The sequence below is a fragment of the Eleutherodactylus coqui genome, chromosome 13 (genome assembly GCF_035609145.1).
Source record: "Eleutherodactylus coqui strain aEleCoq1 chromosome 13, aEleCoq1.hap1, whole genome shotgun sequence".
NCBI classification, from domain to species: domain Eukaryota; kingdom Metazoa; phylum Chordata; class Amphibia; order Anura; family Eleutherodactylidae; genus Eleutherodactylus; species Eleutherodactylus coqui.
The window spans coordinates 67,060,462-67,073,320 of NC_089849.1; the positions used below are offsets into that span (position 1 = coordinate 67,060,462).

Sequence of the window (12,859 nt, forward strand, 5' to 3'; positions counted from 1 at the left end):
CAATGCGCTTAAAAGCGTTGGAACTTTAACTTGAACCAATTTTTCGTTACACTGGGCTGCCTACAGGCCTAGTTACCACTTAAGCCACATTAACCATTGCTTACATGGAACGAAGACTGCGCTCCCGCTATACTGCTGCTTCAGAATTGTTACTGGGGCCTGTCTTGAGTGCTACTATTGCTTACATGGAACGAAGACTGCGCTCCCGCTATACTGCTGCTTCAGAATTGTTACTGGGGCCTGTCTTGAGTGCTACTATTGCTTACATGGAACGAAGACTGCGCTCCCGCTATACTGCTGCTTCAGAATTGTTACTGGGGCCTGTCTTGAGTGCTACTATTGCTTACATGGAACGAAGACTGCGCTCCCGCTATACTGCTGCTTCAGAATTGTTACTGGGGCCTGTCTTGAGTGCTACTATTGCTGACATGGAACGGACACGTGGAGAGGACACGTAGTGCCTCAAAAACATCCCCCTCCTCCTCCAACAGGGAAAACATTGTTGGCAAATGCCTTTGCATTGGTTCGTCTGGTGGCAGTCCAAGAATTTCACCTTTACCGACACTACAAGAGAGCCCCCCCACCATCCCCCCGCCACGGCCCACTTAATCCTGGCCACATTCCGAAAACCAACAAAATACAACCGTGGTACTAGGTCCGCAGTCACCACCACATTACCACCAACGCGGTTACTGTTAAGGTGCATATAACCACGGACACGTGGAGAGGACACGTAGTGCCTCAAAAACATCCCCCTCCTCCTCCAACAGGGAAAACATTGTTGGCAAATGCCTTTGCATTGGTTCGTCTGGTGGCAGTCCAAGAATTTCACCTTTACCGACACTACAAGAGAGCCCCCCCACCATCCCCCCGCCACGGCCCACTTAATCCTGGCCACATTCCGAAAACCAACAAAATACAACCGTGGTACTAGGTCCGCAGTCACCACCACATTACCACCAACGCGGTTACTGTTAAGGTGCATATAACCACGGACACGTGGAGAGGACACGTAGTGCCTCAAAAACATCCCCCTCCTCCTCCAACAGGGAAAACATTGTTGGCAAATGCCTTTGCATTGGTTCGTCTGGTGGCAGTCCAAGAATTTCACCTTTACCGACACTACAAGAGAGCCCCCCCACCATCCCCCCGCCACGGCCCACTTAATCCTGGCCACATTCCGAAAACCAACAAAATACAACCGTGGTACTAGGTCCGCAGTCACCACCACATTACCACCAACGCGGTTACTGTTAAGGTGCATATAACCAGTCTGACTGGGGCATGCAGACACCTTGACAGAATGAATAGTGTGTGGCACATAGGTTCCCCATTGCTATGCCCACGTGTGCAGCTCCTGATGGCGGTGGCACAGGATTATATTTCTCATTGCTTCTGTACAGCATTGTGGGCTATCGCCCCGCCCCTATTAAAGAGGGTCGCTACCTAGCCGTGCCAACCCTGTGCAGTGTGTGCCTGCGGTCCCTCGTCGTGGCAGACGCACTTCTAAATAGACATGAGGGTGGTGTGGCATGAGGGCAGCTGAAGGCTGCGCAGGGACAGTTTGGTGTGCGCTGTGGGGGGGAGGGGGTGCGGTTGGGCAGCATGTAACACAGGAGAAGTGGCAGTGGAGTGTCATGCAGGCAGTGATTGTGCTTTGTTGGAGGTAGTGTGGTGCTTAGCAAAGGTATGCCATGCTAATGAGGGCTTTTCAGAAGTAAAAGTTGTTGGGAGGGGGGGGGGCCCACTCTTGCCGCTATTGTGGCTTAATAGTGGGACCTGTGAACTTGAGATGCAGCCCAACATGTAGCCCCTTGCCTGCCCTATCCGTCACTGTGTCATTCCCATCACTTTCCTGAATTGCCCAGATTTTCACACATGAAAACCTTAGCGAGCATCGGCGAAATACAAAAATGTTCTGGTCGCCCATTGACTTCAATGGGGTTCGTTGTTCGAAACGAACCCTCGAGCATCACGGGAAGTTCGTTACGAATAACGAACACCCGAACATTTTGGTGTTCGCTCATCTCTAAACCTAAAGGATCCTTCACACGGGCGTATTTACAAGCGCAAAACGCAGAGAATAGAACCCACTGACATCAATGGGTTCGTACACAGTAGCTTTTTTTGCACTCGCATTTCGCATATGTGCAAAAAAATAGAATCTGCTCTATTTTGTGTGCATTTGCAAATCAAAGGGCGCCATAGAAGTCTATAGGCGGTTGCGCAAATGTTTACGCAGTACGCAAGAGGATGTGTGAAATACAGTGCAAAACGACGTGAAAAAGAGCACAATCCGGAGCTCATTAGGCTAAATAGCTGGGCGGGAGGGTGTCCAGCGGCCATGTGAACACTCCCTGCGTGCGCAAAAGAGGACAGTAAAATGCACAAACACATGCACGCAAAATTGCTTTGTTCACGGTGCAAATGTGTTGCACGCAAAAGCACATATGCCCATGTTAAGCTGCCCTAAATTAAGATTTCTTGCAGGAACTTCTGCAACTGAAGATCTGTTCCCTCCACATGGATGCCGCTGTTTCTTCGCTTGTACGCAGATTTCGGTAAGCTGCACTCAGAAAAATGGGATGGTCCGAGAAATTTACACAACAAGTCACCTGCATGCGAATATTGCTAATTCTTCATTGTTTAAGCCTGTCTATTCCAACCCATCCCTGTAAGAAGCAGCGCGGAGGGAATATTCATCCTGGGGCCGGACAGACCTGGAGATGCTGGAAGCCACAATGTATTAACCCATGGCATGCCGTGTGTGATACAAAGTGACAGTGGGCAGCAGCTGAAGTGAGTGGGAGGGATCAGTGTGGATCTACACCCAGCTGGGAGCACATCCAGCTCTTCTGCATGAGTTGTCTGCACTTGTGGGTGACTTCATTTACAAGAGGGTGGATTGCAGACTTGATCCAGGATCTTACTTTTCTTGTCTGTAACCTTGTGACAAGGCAGCGCTCCCCCAGGGGCTCCACACCTCTTCTTGTCCCCAAAGGCTCATTCTTTCTTCGCTTCCTAAATGCGTCTTCGTTGGGTTAAACTCCTGAGCCTGATGGTGGGGCTGGCAGTTTCTGCAGTCTTCTATGGGCACTACTACACTTCCTTGGTGGCTTCGAGGTAAGGAGGGAAAGGGGAGCATCCTTATAGTGGGTGGTGTGTATTAATATTGGTAGAGATAATGCAGAACTGAGTTTGTCATTTGGCATAATTCATCTATGATATCATGCTCTGCAACAGAACTGCTGCGAGTAAAACATATCTGAAGTCCGAGTGTGATTCGCAAACCGTAGAGCTATAAAAAGTTAATATTGCTTCCATGGAACTGCAGTGTTGAGTTTGATGTAGCGGGGCTGAAATTGTTTAGCAGTCATTATGCCTGATGCCTTGTATGTAGGCTGCTTTTAGACGGAGCGCAAAAGGGTTCGCCTGAGCGAATAATGTCCCAGTTTGCTCGGGCGTTACAGATAATGATTGGCGAACAAGGCAATGATGATTTTCATGCTTGCATTAAATGAATAATCGTTCATCGTTCAATCGTGTTTGTATTGAATGATTATCATTCAAATTCGAACGATCCTACTTTATTACCTTAAAGGGGTTATCCCTCAAACAACATATTACCTAAAACCCACTGATCACTCCATTCTAAGTCCATGAGACTGATGGAGATAGGCAAACACAGTACCAGTCCTATAGAGATTGAACTGAGCAGGAGGGTACATGCATGACCACAGCTTCCAACTTCTCCACAAATGGGGGCTCAGGACCTCTATTCAAGTGACTGGTGGGGTCCCAGTAATGATACACTACTCATCCGTATTACGGACATGTTATAGATGACATTACAATTCTACGTCATTAGTATAAACTGCAATTGGTTTTATTTCCTACTAATCTGTATTTGCCCAATAGAAAAGAATACCAAAACGGGGGCAAAAATGGAAAAAAAAATAGGTCATGTTGGGTTTTTTAAAAAAACGAGCATGAAAAATATGTGCATGTGAATAGATTTACATTAGCTCCATATTAAGAGTCTGCAAAACTGGACCCAGTAAAGAGTTAAAATACACTTGTCTGAAAGTGATCTTATAAAGTGGATTGGTAATAAATGTTTTAGTGGGTTAACCCCTTTAACTAAGAAAATGATGCATAAATTGTGATGTGTTATTCAATAAGTATTATGAAACTCTGCTACATCTTTACTTCTGTTAGTGATATGTTGGAGAAGACATGATGATGTCTTCGCTGTGGGTGCTGGTGGCTCTGGTCACCTATGCCATGTTTGTTTTACTATTCACTTCCTACTCTGCCTTATCTACTGTATATCTGATGGCTGTGCTGCTGTTCTGTCTGTCTGCACTATGGGTGATAAGGCAGCAGTTTATCTGAGCTGTATAGATGTTCTGCAGGTAGGTACAGCTGTGCATACACAGCCACAGCAACGCACAAGATGGGATTTCTTTGACACCATGCATTGTGGTTGTCTCCTGAAGTTTTCTTCATCCTTGTTGTAATAGATAGATAGTACATATTTCGGACACTACAAGGTTCCAAAAGACTTGAGATATAATTGGCTGAAAGGCTCTCAAAATTTGTAACATTTATTTGGACGATAATGAGTTCAAACTTGAAGAAACGTCATTGTCACAGGTCCATCTTGTAGATACTGCAATCCTTGAGAAGGGCCTTCTTTCTAGAAGAGAGAACCTCGTTAGCATGGCATGCAATGGAGTACGTTATGTTTTTTTCTTGCAGATTATTAAAAATGTATAGTATGGGTTTATAGAGCATAAATATTAAATGCTAGTAGGAAATTAGATCTACTTAGCGCTTACTAATTGCCCGTCCCACCAGCAGCCCCCCATACTGCCTGCAACTCATGGTCAACACACCTTTTTCTCACACCTGAAGACCACTCTCAACAAAGGCATTTTTGTGCTAATTACAAGAGCTCCCATTTCTACTGTAGCACAATGTTTGCAGTCTAGTGGAATAGGTTCGGCTGCATCTACTTCATCTTTCATGAAAGTTTCATTGTCTGGTGGGAAATGTATCAATAAAAAAGTTACATTCATGCTGCATACTAGTTGTGTACAAGTTTTAACCTGGCAATTTTGACACAAATGTGTGCAAATGGAAAGGTAATACAAAAATTGACTATAAGTCTGGTATGACTAGAGTCAGAATCATTAACCCTAACATACATAGACTTAAAGCCCCTTTACACGCAATGAATATCGCTTGAGCAAATGACTGAATATCGCTTTGTTGACCTAACGAATTAACAACTCTTTTTGCATAACGCACAGTTATCGCTTGAAATCCCCTCTATTTCCCTCATTAACTAAAGCAAACTCAGTATATGTTGTTTGCTTAGGTGGGCGTGTGTTTATGCAAGGGAAACTCTGTCAGTCAGGATTTTAATTAGGCTTTATTCAGACGAGTAGCGGGAAAACCTTGCCAGAAAATTGCGACCATGTAAAGCATTGGATTCCAATGCATTCATTCACATGAGCTATTCTTAGTCGTGAAAAAAATTGGAACTGAAAAATCGCCAAATCACCAGTGATTTTCAGCAGCGATTTTTCCCCGCAGCGTCAAAAAAATCGGCCATTGCCTATCTTTTGACAAAAATCGCAGATTCCTATGGGAGCTGAAAAAAATGGAGGGGGCGGGAGTTTACCTGCGCCCGCCACTAGTTAAAGAAGACAGCTGACGCTATTTAGCTATTTAGGCTAAATAGAGCCATTCTGCCGACCGCCGCTGCAGCGTCTTTTTTATGCGATGCGGTCGTGTGAATGGACTAGAAAACGCTAATTCCTTTCAGAATTAGATCATGGCAATGCAGTGTTGCCGCGATTTTTTTTACGGCATGTGACCTGTGTGAACACACATCGCTCCTGTGAAGGAGGCCTTAGTGTGAAGAAAACTCATTGACTTCTGCTGGCATGAGTAAACAAGCACTCATTGTATTTGTCAAGGTAAACAATCGCCCCTCCCTTCAAGTCTTTCAAGCGCAAATGGAATGAATAATGAACTACCTATTTTTCTGCTGGCTAAATCTCAGAGATGTGACAACTGAACGAATAGTGAATGACGGCCGTGCATTTACACGTAATGATTATTGCTCACTTTCGCTCGTTTGAACAAATTTTGAGTGATAATTTGTTGCGTGTAAAAGGGCCTTTAGGTCTCATGCATAATGCTGTATTAACCTCTGTTGTATGGAGCAGTAAGAGGGCACCCATAGACAAGTTTGGGCATCTACTTTGCCTTCCTCTGGTTTAATATGATATGATCAGAATTGCATGAATTTGACAGAAAAAAATAGTAATGGCGTAACTATAGGGGATGCAGGGGATGCGGTTGCACCCGGGCCCAGGAGCCTTAGGGGGCCCATAAGGCCTCTCTTCTCCATATAGGAAGCCCAGGACTATGAATAAAGCATTATAGTTGGGGCCCTGTTACAGGTTTTGCATTGGGGCCCGGGAGCTTCAAGTTATGCCTCTGCGTTTAGGGGTTAAGAGAAGTTGGGGGACCCCAAGATAAACTTTTGCACCAGGGTACATAAGCCTTTAGCTACGCCCCTGGTCCCTATGGCTGCTGTTACATAGCTACAGTGAACTTCAGGTACAGGCAGCTTCTTGTATACAGCTCTGCTCTGTCATTCCGGCTTCATTCACTGGTTTCTAGTCAACACTGGCCTCTTTACATTCCATTGTCATGCTCAGTTTACTATGAAAAGAGTAAAAAGATCCTTAAAGTTAGGTTTACATGTTCTTACTTGTGGAATGAATTACATCTACTCCTGCTTTCCATATGGGTGTAGCACTGAAGATGTTCTGAAGTTCTAAAATACTGAAGTACTGAAGTTCTGAAATACTAAAGTACTAAAATCAGTAACCAGATCTCTACTGTCAGCGCCCCCAAAGAGCTATTAAATGGTGCCCTCAATAGTAGATCAGTGGGGGGCCATCACTTAGAACCCCCACGAATCAGCTGTTTGCCAGCTGGTATGCTTGTGCACTAAGCTAATTTCTGCAGGATGCAGACAGCTCTGTTCTTATTGCAGTGGCCAGGCTTGGTATTGCAGGCCAAGTTCCTATGGAAGTAAATGGGAACTTTGCCTGTAATACTAAGCGTGGCCACTGCAGAAATCAATTCAGTGTACGGGTGCGCCGACCCAGCAAACTGCTGATTGGATGGGCTCCATTGCAACAGACCCCTGCCGATCTACAATTGATGGCCAATCCTGAGAATAGGCCATCGGTAGTTTACAACTAGAGAGCCCCTTTAAGCCCTATCCAGGTCCTTTTACACGCAAATGAAGATGATAAAGTGTTAATTGACATTAGTGTCAATTAACACTTTATGCAAAATGATTGCTAAAACTTTCAATCTTTCAATCGTTCAAAAGATTATCTTTGCATGTAAATGGGCCTTTAGTTTCTGTCACTTTTTACAGGACAGAATAGTATAGTTGACCGGAGCCTTCAATGTGTACATAGCCTGATTCATAATACGCTTTTAATAAACAACATTATACATTTTAAGCACTATTTGAACTGATTTTTTTTTACCATGTGGAGTAGTACCACTAATGAAGAGAACTACACTAAGTAGCCGGACTAGCTGATGGATAAGAATGCTTTACATGCTTTCTATGCATTGCTACTATGTTCATGCAAAATACCTCAGGCTCTGACAATTTATGAGATTTCCTACATAAATATTTGTTGCTACTATTGATCCTTTCCAATCCAATTTTGGGTTCAGGGTTTTCCTAAAAGATTTTCTCCTTTTGCTGTTATACAACAGTGCCATCTGTTGGCTAAAGCCAGTGTGTGTGCACCAGAGAGGCTCTGACAGCAGAGTGGCTGGCAATAGATGGTAAGAATACCCTGTCGGACGTCTTCTGACATTAGAGCTGTACAAGCTTCAATCAGAATGTAGGAAGACGTCAGACAGTGGATTAGAAAGGATTAAAGGGCTTTCAGCCAGGGTAGATTATCAGTAGTTGATCGGCTGAGGTCCACTAATAGGAACCCTGACCGGTAAGCTGGTCCAGTACCCACTGTCACTAGCAGAACACACAGGAGTGGAAGCAGATTGCTCCTACTCTTGTGTAGTGGATGGTGCTGGTAATTAAGGGGCAGCTATCACTGATTTTACAAGCACCGCACACAAGCAGCAATTACCAGTGCAGGCCACCACAAAGGGATTGGAGTGATCTAATTCCACTCCGTACATTATGTGTATTGCCGGTGATACCCGACACCAAAACAGTTGTTTGGTTAGGGACCCGAGCAGTGGACCCTAGTTGATCAGCTATCAATCACCTACACTGAGGATAGGTCATCAATAAAAATAGCCCTGATAACCCCTTCAACAAGGTTTTTTAGTTGTGGGTTTTTTAGATAACTTTTATAACTTTCTGTGCCACAGTTTTTTTATTCTTTTAATTGCCTTACAATCACTATTGTTGTGGTAAGATAAGGGAACAATAGTTTTTTTAATGACTTCAGATAAATGGTCACAGAAACGCATCACACAGAGTTAAGGCCCATTTAGACATCTTTTGAGCGATAATCATTGGGTATAAATGGGCCCATCTTTCACTTTTCTGCCAAACAATGGATCTCAGTTCAGCATGAAATCCATCATTAGGCAGAACAGCTGATAAGAAGGATGCTGTGTTCTGCCCGGGGAGCGCTGATAACATTGTCTTAGCTGCCAGCCCCACGGCAGAACAATGGGAATATATTGAACGAACAGCGGGTGGTCTGTTCCCTGAATACAGCTTTCGGAGGCTCACAGGCTACTAATTGGTACTAATAGACATGCAAAATGATCGCTCAACAGCCTTAGGGCTCTTTCCCACAAGTTCATACACGGAGACGGTGTTTTTACGTTTTCACGCCTGCTCTATAAAAGCGCCTGAATGGGCATTTTTCCCGGATCACGGCCAGCGTTTTATCATCCATTCATACGACCGCGAGCATCGTTTTTAGCTAAAAAAATATGCCGCACCCCCGAAAACCCTCACTCGGCCAGAAAAATCCCCGGGATGCCTTCCAATGCCTATATTGAGGCACCTGTAAGCTTTTCGCAGTGTTGGATGCTGCAAAAATGCCTCCCCTTCCCTTCTCTTTCCCTGTTCCTATAGGAGTCTATAGGACCCGCCGACATATATTGGTCAAAAGATAGTTTCAGAACTTTTTTTTGGCTGAGCGTATATGCGCCGGCCACGTAAATGTTCTATTTTCATGCTGCTGGCGTATTTACGTGCCGTATATTCGCCCGTGGAAACTAATGCTTCAGATGGGTACCGTATATGCGCTCGGGCATGAAAACACGGCGTATATGCCCTCATGGGAATGAAGCCTTAAATTTCAATTCCTAATCATATGCGCTAATCTCCTGTCCCTATCTGTAGCCCAGAATCTCTGTCGCCTATCAAGTATCCAAAGTGTTCACCACTATCTTTTCAATGGCATTTTCAGAATTTATTTCTAAGAGGCTCATAGAAGGTAATTCCATTGAGATATTTTAATATTTTCTTCAATGTAAAAAGGAAACAATTAAGAGATAATAAAAAATAAAGAAATCAAAACACTCTATAAAAAAAATGAAATCACACCTTAAAGTATAATATTTGTTGCCCCTAGACATTTATCTAAATGCCCTCAGCCATGTTGGATTGTCTTGCTTGCTCCCTCCCCGGGCCATAGAGGATTGTCCTGCTTGCTCCCTCCCCGGGCCATGGAGGATTGTCCTGCTTGCTCCCTCCCTGGGCCATAGAGGATTGTCCTGCTTGCTCCCTCCCCGGGCCATAGAGGATTGTCCTGCTTGCTCCCTCCCCGGGCCATGGAGGATTGTCCTGCTTGCTCCCTCCCTGGGCCATAGAGGATTGTCCTGCTTGCTCCCTCCCCGGGCCATAGAGGATTGTCCTGCTTGCTCCCTCCCTGGGCCATGGAGGATTGTCCTGCTTGCTCCCTCCCCGGGCCATAGAGGATTGTCCTGCTTGCTCCCTCCCCGGGCCATGGAGGATTGTCCTGCTTGCTCCCTCCCCGGGCCATAGAGGATTGTCCTGCTTGCTCCCTCCCCGGGCCATGGAGGATTGTCCTGCTTGCTCCCTCCCCGGTTCTTAGCACCTCTTCCCCAGCTCAGCAATAAAATCTCTGAAAGCTCTTGAAGTTTAAATAACAATCCCCGGCCAGCTCTGCCTCCATGTAGCGATTAAGCACAGGAACGATCATCACTGGAAGGACAGATCGTCCCATGTAAAACCACCCTAAGGTTGCATTCACACCTGCGTTAGAGCTCAGTTCAGGGTTTCCGACTCTGCTTTTTTCACCATTGATTTCAATGGGGTTTCAAAGAAAATGAAAAGGAAATGGAAAGACTTCAGTTTGCTTCCGTTAGGTTTCCATTTTTTGGGGACGGGAGAATAGTGCAGTCTGCAACGTGTTTTTTCCATCCAAAAAACGGAAATCTGACAGAATGGAAGCAAACGGAAGCCTTTCTTTTTTTTTAAATTCTTTATTTATAGCAGATTATCAATTAGTTACAGTCAACTTAGAAATTTCGTTAAGCACCGACATACCAACATCTTAAACATTGCAATATTAAAGAATTAGTTACATTTTCTTTGTTGCTAGTCGAGGTGTGACTTATCTTATTGTAAACAAAGATCTGGTACCGTGTTAGCCAGTAGAGCAAAATGTGATTGTTCTCAGCAAGAGAAACGACGTAATCTTGTAGATATGATACCTTTTAATGGCTAACAAAAATACATGATGTTATAATAGCGAGCTTTCGTACCAACGCAGGGTACTTCTTCCGGCTTAAATGGATTGGATCTGAAGAGGCATGCATATTTATACACACTTATAACATACATACTTATGACAAGGCACAGATATGGATGTGATTGGTTCGCACTTAAAAGGAGTTCTGCAAAACAGAAAACAAACTTTTTTTGTCTAGGCACTGATAGATTCAATGCATTCCACCCCACCATAAACCTGACATTAAACTACTCGCATACAGAAATCAACTTTTTGGACACCACCATAAAGATTTCAAATAACTCAATACAGACATCCCTGTACCGAAAACCGATTGATCGGCCCACATACCTCAGATGGGACAGTTTCCATCCGAAACACATCAAAAAGTCCATTGTCTACAGCCAGGCCATCAGATACAACCGGATCTGCTCCAATCCAACAGACAGAGAGGAACATTTGTACCATCTTAAAAGAACATTTATAAATCAGGGCTACCATCCCACCTCAATTGATGACCAAATCACCAGAGCCACCAGGATACCCAGAAGTCAACTACTCCAATACAAGGAGAAGGAAAGAAACAATCGTGTGCCTCTAGTAGTGACCTACAATCCGCAACTAGAGGTACTAAGGAAAACCGCAAGAAAACTCCACCATACCCTGCACAAGGATGACCGTCTGAAAACCATATTCCCGGACCCTCCGCTTCTGTGTTACAGGCAACCCCCTAACTTGAGGAACTTTATAATCAGGAGTGCATTACCCTCTGACACACAAAAAGGAACTTATCCCTGTAATGTAAGGAGCTGTAAGACCTGCTCACATGTACTGACTGCGGACAGGATACGGATCCCCAACACACAGCAGGACTATAAGATCCCGGGGACATTTACATGTTCCTCGTCCAATGTTGTTTACCTGATCACGTGCAGTAAATGTACTGTTGGGGGTCTTTATGTTGGAGAAACAGGACAGAAACTCAAAGCCAGGATGAGATCTCATCGCCATACAATTGAACACAGAAGAAGAGAATTACCTGTGGCCGAGCACTTCTCTAACCACGGACATGACATAGGAGATATGAGAGTTTTGATATTGAAGGGTGGTTTCAAGTCACAAAACCACAGAAGAATTTGGGAATATAAATTGATAACAACCTTTGACACGCTGAATACTGGGTTAAATTATTCCCCAGGATTTATGCGTGAATGGGAAGTGTGAGACTTGATTGCACAGATAAGACCCCCATCAGCAGTAATTCAGGGACCATAACCTTTCACTCCCTTATCAGTATTTAGCTAAAAATGTTTGTGTATCTCTTATAACAATTCGAGCCTGTTGACCTTTTCCCCCCCTCCAACAGTAATTTAGGGACCATAAAACTTTCACTCCGCTATCAGTGCCTAGACAAAAAAAGTTTGTTTTCTGTTTTGCAGAACTCCTTTTAAGTGCGAACCAATCACATCCATATCTGTGCCTTGTCATAAGTATGTATGTTATAAGTGTGTATAAATATGCATGCCTCTTCAGATCCAATCCATTTAAGCCGGAAGAAGTACCCTGCGTTGGTACGAAAGCTCGCTATTATAACATCATGTATTTTTGTTAGCCATTAAAAGGTATCATATCTACAAGATTACGTCGTTTCTCTTGCTGAGAACAATCACATTTTTATCTTATTGTGGTATTCAGGACTCGTTGTCCTTCTGTTTGTCGTCTGCGTTTCTTTTCTTTCTATTCTTTCTATCTATACAATCTAGAACCTTTTAAACGAACGTGCCACATACGGGAATAAACCAGTGGGACATACTTAGAGGGGGGAGAGAGGGGAAGAGAAAGGAAGAGAGAGAAGAAAGAAAAAAAAAATAAAAAATATATATATATATATATATATATATAAAAGAAGAGACAGAGAATACCAAGTATATCATAGAGTGTAGCACTGTATTCTGGTGTTGCTTACTCCGTTTGTCGATTAATTATCGAACGATATTCCTCTGAGTACTGGAACACTATCCAGTGATACCCTTTCTTTTTTTTTTTAAACCCCATTGAAATCG

At 44.0% G+C, this 12,859-nt stretch overlaps 1 protein-coding gene across 1 annotated transcript in view; it reads left to right on the top strand.

Moving 5' to 3' along the window:
* The first annotated feature begins 2,852 nt into the window (after positions 1-2,852).
* The window catches only part of ST6GALNAC2 (ST6 N-acetylgalactosaminide alpha-2,6-sialyltransferase 2), a 62,009-nt gene continuing 52,002 nt past the window's right edge, over positions 2,853-12,859 (top strand). The window contains exon 1 of the mRNA XM_066587814.1: positions 2,853-3,123. Coding sequence (XP_066443911.1) covers positions 3,026-3,123 — 98 coding nt within the window. The 5' untranslated portion in view covers positions 2,853-3,025. The remainder of the gene's footprint in view (positions 3,124-12,859) is intronic.